General features: G+C 38.5%; 1 protein-coding gene across 2 annotated transcripts; it reads left to right on the forward strand.

Annotated features, from left to right (window-relative positions):
* Positions 1-1,231: 1,231 nt before the first annotated feature.
* LOC114248279 (ionotropic receptor 75a) lies at positions 1,232-13,942 on the forward strand. Of its 2 annotated transcripts, XM_028181486.2 has the most exons (15): positions 1,232-1,386; positions 1,885-2,051; positions 2,933-3,086; positions 4,128-4,223; positions 4,507-4,586; positions 7,015-7,142; positions 7,525-7,582; positions 7,893-8,008; positions 8,616-8,824; positions 9,449-9,493; positions 10,414-10,598; positions 10,985-11,123; positions 11,477-11,639; positions 12,533-12,721; positions 13,481-13,942. In XM_028181486.2, the coding sequence occupies exons 1-15, from the start codon at positions 1,248-1,250 to the stop codon at positions 13,530-13,532; spliced, it is 1,920 nt and encodes a 639-aa protein (XP_028037287.2). In that variant the 5' UTR covers positions 1,232-1,247; the 3' UTR covers positions 13,533-13,942. The 2 variants fall into 2 exon arrangements, with proteins under 2 accessions (XP_028037287.2, XP_089592954.1); XM_089736828.1 differs by lacking the exons at positions 12,533-12,721; positions 13,481-13,942 and having other exon boundaries at positions 11,477-11,643.
* Positions 13,943-14,724: the final 782 nt, after the last annotated feature.

A 14,724-nucleotide genomic window follows, 5' to 3' on the forward strand; every position in this document is an offset into this window, starting at 1 on the left:
TTTTTTTTTTTTTATTGCCTTTGTAGGCAGACGAGCATACGGCCCACCTGATGGTAAGTGGTCACCGTTTATGTATGCCGATAACTACCGCTTCTTTGCACGCGGCGGGAAAGATACAGTTCGCCATAACGGCATTGAAAATAGATGCCAACATCACGATGAGTTGGGCGGGTAGAAGTTTGATAACCCAGTTAGAAATACCGCTTGAAACTGGTAGCAAATTGTCTGTTTATTTCAATAACAAATGTCGTTTTGTAGGTAAAAGATTCAAAGTTTTATTTACTGCTCTCTTACTAATGGCTCCTCTCGTTTTAGACCTGAAGCCAAGCTCTCGATTGTATTACATAGCGACTGGCTCGCCTTCGAACTGATGGGGATGATGAGCATAGCTAGTTCGTGATAGAAATAGGCCGCATGGTAGGCTGTGTTTACACGCGAGTGCTCAATAATGATTAATCGCCCCCCAGTAACTATTTACTTGTAAAACATCAAAATGAATGTAAATTTAATAAAGGCCATAGTGCCTCCGAGTCTGATACATTGTATACACAATATTCTGAACGAGTCCCAAAACTAGACACGTTCATGTTGTAATTTGATTTTCATTCGCGAACCCTGTATCTTTTGTTAGCGATGCTTTAATGATAGGTTGAGCAGAAATTTAATAGGATTACACGTGTTATTAATATTTAAGACTCATAATTGAATAGACTTTTTTGCCTAATTTATTCAATGAATAAGTTTCAACCTAGTTTGATTTGGTTTATTTATTTAAATTGGTTATGGAACCCTACAGAACTAAATCATATTTGTTTTTTTTACCATTGTAATTGAGCGAGCATAGTCTGACCTGATGGATAGTGGTTATCATACCAATGCCTTAATGTCACGAGGAGCGCAGCGCGATCCACTTGGTATCGACCACTTGTTCCGGTCACCAATTAAAATTAGGTTTACTGTAGTCTTTGTCCTCCTACACTTATAAAAAGAGGGACATATTTTGTACAATTGTTAAAAAACATGTCCATCCACTATTCATACAGGTGTGATTTGACCCGCGTCCCATCGTTTTACAATAATAAATTATTCTGCAATCAAGGCAGTTACAGTATTTTGCTGCATCACGCTTATAGTGTATTTGATCGACAGGTAAATTGCATTGCCAACTCATTAACAATAACCATACTTGAAAATCAAAATTCATTTTTGCATGTGTATGCCTGTTGGGTAGACGTCGTTCAAAAACAATGATGGATATTTTCATATTTCTGAGTATTCTTTGTCTGGCCTCTGGTCTTAGTTCAAACGAAACTCAATTGTCCATTGATTATTTTAAGTACAAGAATGTGAAACTTGTGTCATATATTACGTGTGATAAGTTATTCAGTAAGTAGCTTTGTTATTTCCATATTTATCTATCTTTTAAACCTTCGTTGGACTTTCACAAATAATTCAGGATTAAAATTATCCAAATCGGTCCAGCCGTTCTCGAGTTTTAGCGAGACTAAGGAACAGCTATTCATTTTTATATATATATTTTCTTCTTCTTGTCAAACGTCGGAGGAATGCTGAACTGCACCATGAATACTATAACACACTCTTAGATTCCAGGTCGAAATCTGCGCGGATTAATAGACGAACTGTAGGCAGCGGCCCACCTGTGCCATTGGCATTGTTGATGTCTACGATCATTGGTGTCCACTTACCATCAGTTGGCGTACTTGTTGGCTAGTAGATAAAATCCTATAAGCCTTTCCCAATCCTTTCTTTTCGTTTCGATTTTATACCATGTACTTATTTAATCATAAATTGTATTTTTCAATTTGATTATTTTGGCATTATTATATAAAGTATATGGAAGTATAGATTTATATTCAACTGTAGATAACAATTTTCTTGCCAAATTCTATATGGAAAAGAAGATAAGGATGTCACTGCACAACTTGAGTCATAGAAAATATGATTTTGAAACGTTCATGGTGCCGCACAACACTAGTATAGGGCTATTGGTCGATGGGAAATGTGATCACACTAAAGAGCTCTACTTGGAGGTGGGTACTGATGCTTATTTATTAGAAATTGTTGTAGGACTAATCCCTTTCCTTCATTTTGACGTATAAAAACGAGGGACCAATGGACAATACACGAGTGTCTTCCACTGGGACCCTAGCAGGCTGCGCCACTCACCACTGTCTTTTTTTTGCTCTAGATGGTTAGAGTAAGTCAGTATCCAATGCTAAGTGGTCACCAGAGCAAATACAAAATAATTGCCACCTACCTTGAGGCATGAGGTAGTCATAATTATATAATTTAACGGCTGTCACACGCTTCAAACTGGATCGCAGATTTATATTCAAAGTCTCATTTATCACGAGAATTCATTCACAATTGAACCGTTTTAATTAAAACGAAAGAATGTAACTTCACTGAAACGGTGGAGGATGTCAAAGAATATCGAAATAGATGGATCCGACCTTTTTATTTTAATTATTTTTTTGTTTTGGCAAGTTTTTTTTTCTATCCTTGTTTTATTTTTTATGTATGCACAGGATAGGTACGCAACATCTACAATATAGAAGATGAATGTAGAGAAAAAACTATCTTCATGTGTATGTGTACGTAGATTCTACATGCACATGCACATGTTCTCTTTACCTTTGATTGCATTGTCTCCAGATTCGCACGGGTAGGTACCACCACGCCACCTATTTCTGCCGTAAAGCAGTAATGCGTTTCGGTTTAAAGGGTGGGGCAGGCGTTATAACTATACTTGAGACTTTAGAACTTATATCTCAAGGTGGGTGGCGTATTTACGTTTTAGATGTCTGTGGGCTCCTGTAACCGCTTAACACCAAGTGGCTGTGAGCTCGTCCACCCATCTAAGCAATAAAAAATACCTTATCACTATATTAGTGCAGGTAATCAATTTCAGGCAGCCAAATTAAAGTTATTCGATTCGACCCATTCGTGGCTCGTGTTCCCTGATGTCCGGGGACCTGAGAACGATACTGAGGACTTCATCGATGATATGTTTGCCGACGTGGAGCTGTATGTTAACGCCGATATTGTTGTTCCTGGTTATGTAGGTGAGAGGTATTTCATCAAGAGCTTACATTAGTACAAGCATTACATTACTAAATGACATAGCTTTACACTCGGAGCTTGACCACTGTGTATCAAATGCTTAAGATAAATGGTTTCTTTAAGTATTTGAAATATTAATAAGTATGCGTTATTCCAGCGTATGTCAATGAAAATTAACTAACTTTTGTCGTTTTGGTACAACTAGTGGCCCCGCAGTAGTCGAAATTCGACTATAATTAATTGAAATTATAAGTTTAAACAGTTTTATGGTGTATATTTTTATGTATGTGTTGTGTCAAATACATGGTAGTGTGTGTAATGTTTTCTTTATTGATTTAAAGTACATATCCTTTATGCATTATTTTAAAAAAATATTAGCATTGTGCAGTGCTCCTGTGTATTCTTTATAAGTGTGAGAAATGTCATATTCCTCCGTCCACGCAATTTTCGTAAAAAGGGGTACAAAGTTTTTGCTTCACCTAGTAATATATAGATAACTGAATCTATACTCGTAATTATAAATAAATCTAATAAAAATGTGATGTAATGCAAAAATATAACCGGTAAAATATTCTATTGATTAAAGAACGAAATATAATTTGGTTTTATTATTACTGTGGGTAGGTACCACCACCTTGTTTGGTTTTGTCGCGATTTGCTCATGAGTACCAATTTAAAGAATTGCAACAGTCGTTAGACCTCTTGTTCCAATGTGGGTGAAGACATTTACGTTGTTCTATCTGTAGGTTCTGATAGTCACTTAATATCAGGTGGGCCACGAGCTGCACCCATCTATACAATAATTAACCAATCTTATGGTTCACTGAGTCACTGTTTGTCTGTCCATCCAAGTGCGTAGATAAACGATACTGCACCCTGCTCTTTCACTAGAAAGTTAACACAAAGCTTATAAGAATATTAAGAAGTTTACTGACTCAAATAAAGCTCAGGTGTAGCGGTCATGACAACAAAATATAAAAACCACAACAACAGTAACATTTTTATTTCGTTTGAAATAAATAAAATGTATATCTAAATTACAGGGGATCATTACAAGCTCACTGATGTTTACAATTTCGGTAGAATTCAAGGAAATCCTTTAGAGAAAATGGTTATTGGAGCGTGGGAGCAGCGGGCAGGTACGGAGGGACCGATCGAATGGACTGTATCATATTTTTGATCCAAATTATAATATTGTAAAAAATATTATTCATTGGCGTAGATGAACAAGGTCGGATCTGATTCTTTTAATGTGAACTATGGTATTTACGCCTATGGGCTCCGGAAGCCACTTAATAACAGGTGGGCTGTTTACTCATCTGCACATCTAGAGCAGTCGAGTTATACAGCAAACATTAAAAACGTTTCCAATTCTGCTTTAATTTGTCAAACTATTAAAAGTTGAATAGAATTTTTTTTCAGGGCTCGTTATATATAACAAAACCTTCAAATATTACCAACGCTGGGACTTTCATAATTTAACTTTGAGAGCGGTTTCTGTGGTAAGATGAATTTATAATTTCATTTATATTTAATATAATTTTATTAGGTGTGTTCCGCGGTTCGAACCGCTCTTAATTTTGAATGAGTAATGTGATATGTACCCCTTGTGATCTAAATTCGATCAATTTGTAAGCTATATCAGGTTTACTTTGTTTCAATTCACTGAACGGAAACATATACATATATTGTCGTTAAGCTTTCGGGCCACACCGGGTGCGAGATTAGTGGTATTACGTGAAAAAACAGCAATAGATTGACAGCTGTAAATGTAATACAGCTTTTAAGATATTTGCCAACGATTTTTCTGACAAATTGAAACCTTTCATGGAGCCTGGTCTCCCAGCGTGATTTTCTACCTAGTTGATCCAATAAATAAAATAAAATATCAACTATATCTTCTCTTGGATTTATTGGATTTATTGTAGACACGAAAACATATACTGTAATTTCTTATACCAGGCTAATGAGATTGGCGTACCATCCAAGCTTATATTCGTCACCAGGATGACACTTGTTGCATCCCAGTGTATGATTAGGATTAAAACAGATTTACCGGATCCTTTCAGAACCTATTAACTTGGGCAGGGTTATGCCCTCTCCTATCTTCTTTTCAATACTGCGCTCGACAAGTGCATCCGTGACTCAGTGATGACTCAGGACAATGTGTTTTATAAATCTGTTCATGTACTAGGATATCTGCATGATATCGATGTGATTGGTAGAACATATCGTGCGGTAGAGAGTGCATACCTTGCTTTCGAAGCTTAGTTTCCGGAAATCAATTTCCAAGTAAACGTAGACAAGATTAAGTAGGTACCTGAAGGTATCGAGGGACTAGCGTGAGGATACAATGTATACAGTTATCGGTCATAATACTCTTGGGTCTGTAAACCAATTCGTATTATATTGGTTCTTTGATAGCAGATAATAATGACAAAGCAGCATAAATAGTTAAAATTGTTTTTACTGTTGCTTAAATATTGTTCTTCCAAAATTCTGCCACAAAATGTCAAAATTTCCTTTTATAAAATAATTTATAGCTCAGGAACTTAGGTCCTCAATAACAAGGACGAAAACTGACTTCAAACTGCCTTCAAACGTAAGATCCTTAGAGCGAATATTCATTGCACCACCCACTTTGGGACATTAGTTCTATGTCTGTTTTTTTTTATGATTGAAGGATTACTGGTGGCCCGGAGGCCTTTCCAGTTTCACCAGGACAGGTAGGCGAGCAAAGGCTCAGCCAGGAGGGGTGGGATTTGCTAACAGCTACCCGAGCGCCTCCGAAGGAGACCTAACAGCTCAAGAGCAGCTGCTTCGCGAATGAATCTACTACCGGATCGGAATCGCGACCCGCTGAGAAGATCCTGCGAGTAACTCAGCGAGCTGATTCATGGGTTAGGTTGCACGGCGAACTCTTTGTCGAGTTCGACGAGTACGGTTACCGGGGTCCCTAAGCCTGCTCCTAGTGTTAGAGCTGAAGGCGTCTAATGCAAAGGTTATTGGATCTGATGGATCCGTAAGGACGTGTCTAGGGTGTCGACGGTGACTGGCTCCTGCATGATCAGAATTCGGGGAGTAGTTAGCGGCGGCAACGATAAGGCGATTATCATGACGCATAGCCTTATCGAAGTACCGTTCCGACGCTGACTTCATGTATTTCTGGATAGATTCGAGGCCCAAGTCGTCGTGTAGGTCATCGTTCCTCACGAACCACGGAGCTTCGACGGCTAACCTGCAAAAGCGGGATTGTAGAGATTGGAGGATGTCTATATGTGTGCGGGGCGCGTGAGCGAACACCACACTCGCGTAAGTCATGACGGGCCTTATGCAACTTTTGTAAAGTGTCACCTTGTTCCGAAGGGACATTTTACTCCGCTTACAGATCATGGGGTAGAGTCTACCGAGAATAAACGCGGCACGGTCACGGACTGATTTTATATGCGGGCGGAATGTCATCGATGCGTCCAGGGTAACGCCCAGGTACTTGAACTTCCTGGCCCAGGGTATGGGTTGTCTAAAGAGAGTAATCGGGGGTGTGAGATTCCTCCTCCTAATCCGGGAGGAAATCCGTGTGGAGCTTCCCTTCTGAAATAGCACCGCAGTACTTTTCGCTGGGTTGATGTCTAGTCTCAGTTTTACAGTATAACAACGACTGCCCCACTCTTCATCCCGAAGCACATTTTTGCTTCACGGTAGAGTGATAACTAACTGTACGGGTCCATCAGACGTCCTACCACAAGCAAATAGGTTAAATGTGTTTTCTGCTAAAAAAAATTTTAAATAGTTTATTTTTTTTATCAATATCGACCCATTCATTTTTGTTTGATGCTTTTTGTTGATATGTTTGCGATGGACAAACAGAAAAGTTGAAAATGTCACATATAGTTAATTTATAAATACCTAACAAGCAACGTATCTTAATAGATTTTGGAACCACCCAAGGACTTCTATCCTGAAATATTAACTGAGATGAAATATACTCCTGGCATCGTGAGAATGACGAAGATTGCTTCTTTGCTGCTTAATATTCTGAAAGAACAGCATAACTTCAGGTTTTTTGGATTTAAATTTATAATTGCCCTATATAATTAATAATTATAATATATATACCGGTCCATGGATACCGGAGCTCATATATGACTACGTGAACCCACCATAAAATCGAAGTCCTAATTGCTTAGTGTGATAGTATAGTATCGAAACAGTTGTCCTATTCTTTAAGCCGGAGCCCGCGACAAAACTAGCCGGTATGGCAATAGACGCCCACGGTATCTGAAGACCGATAAAGTTGCATAGCTTCAAACTAGCGTAATTACAATTACTTTCTCGTTGTCATTATGTTTCATACGAGGAGATCGTGTTACTCTTTAAGCTACGGCGACTTCATAGTGATTTTTCCCAATGGAGATGCAGTAAATGATTTTGAATTTGCAGATTTAACTACACCATACGCTCGCGGTGGATCGGGTCGCCAGAACGGAACTCTACTCCGGTACATAATATCTTCCCTGACTAATAAAAAAAAAGCATAATTGAGCTTAGTAAAAAGCGTATGTATATTTTGCCTCTTTCGAACTATGGAAATACAGCAAGAAGAATTGTTTCCGTTACCTTATATTTCATAATGCGTTATTTTGCCTAAATCCATAAGGACACGACTTGTGAATGTTTTGTGGAAGTAATATGATTTGTTAGTTATTTAGCGAGGTGATTGAACCTTAGCCATTGAAATAATAAGCAAGAAGAATAAGCAGTAGGCCTGTAGTCGAAGTCCCTTATTATGCTGGTATTGTTTCTTGCAGATGGTGTCAAACGCTTTACTGTGGGGTGACCAAGACATAGCGAGCACGAGCGGACGAATATTCCCTAAGTGGTTGGATTGGATGGACATATTCTATCCTCCTGTTACACATTTAGAGTAATGTACCGCTTTGTATAACACATCTTTGTATAAAACAGTCACAAATACATCTGAATCCGTCTGATAAGTGAATTCTGCCGCATACTATGAGAGCTTAGGTTGAAGTTTCGACTGTAGGGGGCTTTCGACAGAAACAGCCTTGAGATAACATCGTGTAATAAAAATCAAACCCGCAAAATTATAATTTGCGTAATTACTGGTGGTAAGACCTCTTGTGAGTCTGGACGGGTAGGTACCACCGCCTTGCCTATTTCTGCCGTTTCGGTTTGAAGGGTGGGGCAGCCGTTGTAACTATACTGAGACCTTAGAACTTATATCTCAAGGTGGGTGGCGCATTTACGTTGTAGATGTCTATGGGCTCCAGTAACCACTTAACATCAGGTGGGCTGTGAGCTCGTCCACCTATCTAAGCAATAAAAAAAAAGTCTATTCGTGAGAGCTTATAGCCACAGATTATTATTTATCACCCAGTGAACTGTAATTGGGTTACACAAAAATTGCGAACCGCTTCGCTTCTAATTCAATTATTTATAATTTTTGTACATTATATAAATAAACGTATAAAATTATTAGAAAACACGGTTTTAATAATATTTTCTTCCAGGACAAAATTCTACTATATGATCCCGGACAAAGGAATTGGTGATTACGAGAACCGTTTCTTGACTCCAATGTCTCCGGCAGTCTGGTGGTGTTCTCTGGCCACTGCTGTGGTCTGCATCTTCGGATTAGCTGCTGCAGCTATGCTGGAGAGAAGACCGAGTCCTGGAATTTTTGCATTTTTCAGTGTATTTGCAACAACTTGTCAACAAGGTTCATTGAATAACTATACTGGTTTAACTGTCACTGACCTCGCCTGACAGTAGTTATTTATTTGACGCCATCATAAAGTTAGATAAATTGCCTCTCAAAGTACAGTTCCTCGCGAAACTTAATGTTCAAATACTTGTTGTAACTCTGATCTGTAGGAATAATATGAAGGCACGGACGATAATATTGTTTTATAAAAAACTAGCGAGACGCCCTCGCTTCGCTCCGGAAACTGTAATTTATTATTGATTTCTCCACTATTTAATGGATGTTATTATACATATAAACCTTCCTCTTCAATCACTCTATCTATTAAAAAATCCGCATCAAAATCCGTTGCGTAGTTTTAAAGATTTAGGCATACATAGGGACAGACAGATATAGGGACAGAGATAGCGACTCTGTTTTATACTATGTAGTGATACTGGCGAGTGCCTCAACTCCTTATCCTAAAAGTGCATACTTCATAATTATTTCATGCGTTCTTCTAGTAATAGAAAGTCGACCAATACGTTATAGGAAGACTCCACTTCAGATGCGTTCTTGTTCCGAATGTCTAGAATTTTCAATTCAAAGTTAAAAATGTTGAAACTATTTTTCATTACGGGTGTGAATTTTTTTTCGCAGATTTTGAAGACGGTGCGCCATTAGATGAAACGGTCTCTAGTCAAGGTAAGCCTAACTTATACTTTTTCTCCTGTTGCGTTTATTAAAAGCATCAATCGGTGATCGTCCAGAGTGACCTTTGACTTTACTAAAGTACTTGTTCTTATTACTTTATCGTCCTGGTCATTTGTTGTGCGAAATAATTATTCAATATAGTTTGAATGGTGGGATTGCTAAATCCTAGGGCAACCGTTTATCGCTGTAGATGGGCAAGTAAGCTCACGACCCACCTGACAATGAGTGATGGTCAGAGCCCATAGATACCACGTCGGATAGTTACTCACTTTGAAAGATGCTTCAGGTTTAATTGTATTGCATGCCCGCTGTCCTACCTTTCAAACCGGAACGCATGCTCGCTTATGGCAGAAATAGGCATGGTGTTAGTACTCACCCATGCACCAATATTTCCAATTACATATACTATGAAATATTGATGAAGTTTTAACTAGAAGTGCGCCTTTAGAACAATATCTCACAAAATGTGTCGACGGTTCTTCTCGGGGCGGTGGCTCGTTTTGGAACTAGTGGTGGATGTAACATAATTTGACATTCAACTAGTATGTTTACTGGTGGTAGAAACTGGACACTTACTGGTGGTAGAACCTCTTGTGAATCCGCACGGGTAGGTACCATAACCCCGCCTATTTCTGCCGTGAAGAAGTAATGCGTTTCGACTTGAAGGATGGGGCAGCCGTTGTAACTATACCTGAGACCTTAGAACTTAGCTCAAGGTGGGTGACGCATTTACGTTGTGGATGTCTATAGGCTCCAGTAACTACTTAACAACAGGTGGGCTGTGAGCTCGTCCACCCATTGAAGCAATAAAAAATAAAAAATACAAAACTTACTTTCAAATAAATGATTTGAATTAGAATTAATATATTAGTAACACTTCGTGTCATGTTATAATATTTTTTCCGTCGCAGGTCGTCGTGCGGCACTGCTGGTAGTGGGACTAACTAGTATGCTTCTGTACAATTACTACACGAGTAGTGTAGTGTCGTGGCTGCTGAACGCTGCGGCTCCGTCCATCTCCGACCTGGACGGCTTGATGAACAGCGACTTTGAGCTGATCTTTGAGGACATCGGCTACACCAGAGGATGGTTCGATGTAACTATTGCCTGCATTCCTAATGTTATTGATGTGAAACGACGCCGATTCGATCGATACCTTGGTCTATATTTAAAAAACGGACGATTAGCTAAAAAAATGCTCACTGCCCTTATTTCATTGTTCATATAATAATACAATACAATACAATACAATACTACTAAAATAGTAATATAATATAATAATAATACAATATAATAAATACAATCCAACGGTTTACTTCATTTTACTTATGACGCAGACATTGTAAAATTTTATTTTATTGTTGTTAATATAAACAATATAATTGTAATGTTTAAAATTTTTAATTTGTGATCGGTATACAATACTAGGCGATTATCATAAAACATTAAGTTCTGTTAATGTTATATTTACTATATTTTCAGAACCCAGGATTATTTTATTTCAGTGGTTTTAAGAATCCGAAAGAAGATATTCTCAGAGACAAGAGAGTGCTTCACACAAAGCGCAAGTTGCCGCCGCTACAGCCTGTTGAAAAGGGAATCGAACTTGTGCGTACCGGACGTAAGGACCTAATTTTCCATTTTACAATTTGAGTGATGATTTCCGGTAGAACACAATATATAGATTGAAATCAGTTTTGGACCTGCAACAACTGCTATATTTGACGCTTGGGATACTCTACTAAGATTGTACTCTAATATACGAGTCTATCCTATAATATCATATATATGCTATTAAATTTTTAGTATCTATTTTCTATGCATTCCTTAACAGTGGGTTATTATCTTAATTCGTGTCACTGATTAAAAGCATTCGGGTTACCTGTTGGAAAAGGTGGGAACTGATCTTTACGGTGTCCAACCAACCGCCGGCGGGCACTAGTCTTTATTAAGCTATAGCTTCCCATGTTTCAGAGTTTGCCTATCACACCGAGCCCTTTACGGCGAGTCAAGTAATATCCAGAACGTTTAAAGAGCAAGAGCTTTGTGAACTTGGTGGTTTGCCAATAATGTTACCAGCGAACGCATATATGTACGGACAGAGGAGGAGTCCTTACAAGAAGTTTTTTGTTTGGAGGTAATTTTTGAACCGTTTTAGTTATAGCTTGTTATTTACTTCTCGTACTAGCGGGAAACTCTCACTCAGAATAAATAAGTCAAACACACTAGTTCATAATCACTTATAATGTTTTCAATGTGTACATTATTATAATATTTATATTATTGACAAAAATGAGAAAAAGACGCTAGGCACTAGACGATACTACTCGTAATTACTGGTAGTAGGTCCTCTTGTGAGTCCGCTCGGGTAGGTACCACCACCCTGCCTATTTCTGCCGTGAAGCAGTAATGCGTTTCGGTTTGAAGGGTGGGGTAGACGTTGTAACTATACTTGAGACCTTAGGACTTATATCTCAAGGTGGGTGGCGCATTTACGTCGTAGATGTCTATGGGTTCCAGTAACCACTTAACACTAGGTGGGCTGTGAGCACGTCCACCCATCTAAGCTAAAAAAATAATAATTACGATTTACGTTAAACTTAAACTGGCGCGCGAATCCTCCGACTGACGTCAGGCGACACCTGCGCGTTCTGGAATACCAATCTCGCCCGATGACGCCCGAATGTGATTTAGTGTGTCAGAGTTGCACGCCACAAGTGGTTACTAGAGCTCATAGAGATCAATAATGTGAACACTAACTTTGAGTCAGGGCTTTGTTGTCCTTAAATAGCAATAGACCACTATTGACAGCGTATTGAAGGCCTCACGGGTTCATAGTCAATAATATTATATATATTTTTTAAAAGCTAGCTGTCTTTCGATACTACTAGTGCGTTAGTGTCACGCTATAGAACACCTGGTAATTGATTAGTCCCAGGTGCGAGACGCCGCTTATCTAACCAAACTATAATAGTAAAACTGTCAAAAGCTACTTTTAAAGTTCCTGTATTGAGTTGGAATTTGTCTTAGCCTGATGCGATTGTTGGAACGCGGACACATCAGGGCGGCAGAGGCTCGCTTCTCCGGAACCATCCCGCCGTGCTCGGGTCGAATGCCACGGTCGCTGGCTCTGGGACAAGCAGCTCCTGCCTTTGTGCTCCTTGCTGCATCCACTGTTATATCTGTTATTATTGCTATGATAGAGAAGATTTGGTTTAGGTAAGAATCATTTCAACAACTTCTTCTTTGTCTCCACCTTATCCCACTAGTTGGGTTGGGACAGTGAATTTTTCTATTACATTCTCTTCTATCAGTCGTCATTTTTTTGGTGGTTACCGTCGCCCATGGACTTCAGCAATGCCAGGGGCAGAGCCAAGCCGCTGCCATCTCATCAATTACTCCTCTCTCTCTTTCTCATATCATTTTCCACGTCATTCACACATTCCACGTCTTCTTCGGTCGACCTCTTCCCCCTCTACCTTGCATTACCATTTCCATACATCTCCTAGTCACATGCATTTCAACAACGTCATCATCATAAATGCCACGCAGTGTGGCCACACATTCAGTGTTCGCTCTCTAAGTAATGCGCCATACACGTACATACATACATATGCTCGTTACGTTTAAAAGAAATCCATCCACATAATTCATAATTTTGTTGAAATCTTCATTCCTATGTATACTGAACAAGAATCCATGATTTCTTTGTGTCCGAAACAGGCTGAATGACGTTACCTTCCGGTGTGGGCTTATAACAAAACTTACTACCAGTTTGGAAATGTTATGACATTTTTTTTATTCAGATCAAATTGAGTAAAACTGAAAATGAAATTGGGTTTGAGTGCTTAGACTCAAAATAGGACTCTAAATATCAGTAGAATCATCCTGTTGTGGTGTATGTACGTGGGTGTTTAAGTGGTCTAATAAATTAGATAAAAGAAAAATAGAGTCGAAAATTATTAACCTATATTTTAGGTACCGTTCCAAAACATCGCGGCCCACTATTAACAGACTGAGCAAAAACTAGGTCTGCTCGTATCTCAATCCATAATCACTCACGAGGCAAAGAGCCTCGCACGGAATAATCTTGAGAACATAAAAAAAACAATAAAGGGAAGACGTTTGACGGAGCTGTGGCACTGTTGAGAGTAAGCTAGTAGTATTAGTTGGTCTACACGTTGAAAGTAGATGTTAAATTATGTGGATTATATATAATATTATACACGAGATAACCTACACGAGATTTGTCAATCGTCACTGTATACAACTATTGTTTTTAAATTTTATCTCTTAATTAATTTATTACTGGATTTTATAAATTTCGGTTCAAAATGTGATTGCTTAATAGCTTGCTATTTGTTGTTTGATTGCTTAATTCTAGGTTATTATTCGGAGCTTTTGCCACCCACTGCTAATGATGCTTAGATAACATTCCATTTAAATAAATAACAGTATAGTTCTAAATTGAATTGTGTATTCCCAAACTTAGCATGACATAGATGGTTTATTGTTAATTATTATTGGTTGACACTAGTTGACACAGCCTGTCGGACCGGAATTGTAGGTGTAATGATCAGCATCAACTAAAAACGATATCTATTAAGTATCACTTACTGCTTTAATAAATGCTTAATCCTAAGTCCTCGTTTTATTATTCAATTTTAAATGTGTATGTTAAAAATACCTTATGTAATATTTTCGTATGATAATGATGCTATTTGCAAAAACTTTCTATTAACCAAGAGAAAATTACTTTCAAGAGAAGCGAGCGATAAGAACGCGACATGATGACCAAATAGTTGGGAATAGTGATTGCAGTTTTCTTACACTACATCATGTAGAGAACTGAAAAATAGAAGCAGCATGTGGTAGGTTGTTTAGGAGGGAGCGCACCCGGCAACTCGCCGCTCGAAGTTGACAACAGGAGTAGCATGTAATATTTTATTGAGTTACTGAACCATGCGATACTGTGCGTTGAATAATGATCGCGAGTCGCACAGCTATCTAAATCGCGTCGTTATAAATGATGTGATCAATTCTTGTTTACTCCCCGCGGACCTCCCGCTCTACTGCAACAAGCACGAGACAAGTTTAAGTGAAACGCGTCTGTGTTTTCGAGTTGTTAGATATGAAGTACTCATTTGAATAAACATTAATGCAGCAATGAATCGGCAGCGGTACGCTATTTGAATCGTTCATTCTGTAATAGGTCATCGCTG

Source organism: Bombyx mandarina, chromosome 22, assembly GCF_030267445.1.
Source record: "Bombyx mandarina strain Sakado chromosome 22, ASM3026744v2".
Classification (NCBI taxonomy): Eukaryota; Metazoa; Arthropoda; class Insecta; order Lepidoptera; family Bombycidae; genus Bombyx; species Bombyx mandarina.

Bases quoted from the DNA above. Each gene is read 5' to 3' on its own strand.
- LOC114248279 (XM_028181486.2), top strand. From the start codon at position 1,248: ATGATGGATATTTTCATATTTCTGAGTATTCTTTGTCTGGCCTCTGGT. The intron at 2,052-2,932 runs GTGGGTACTGAT...AATCAATTTCAG, and splicing joins CTAAAGAGCTCTACTTGGAG to GCAGCCAAATTAAAGTTATT. The intron at 12,722-13,480 runs GTAAGAATCATT...CCTATATTTTAG, and splicing joins ATAGAGAAGATTTGGTTTAG to GTACCGTTCCAAAACATCGC.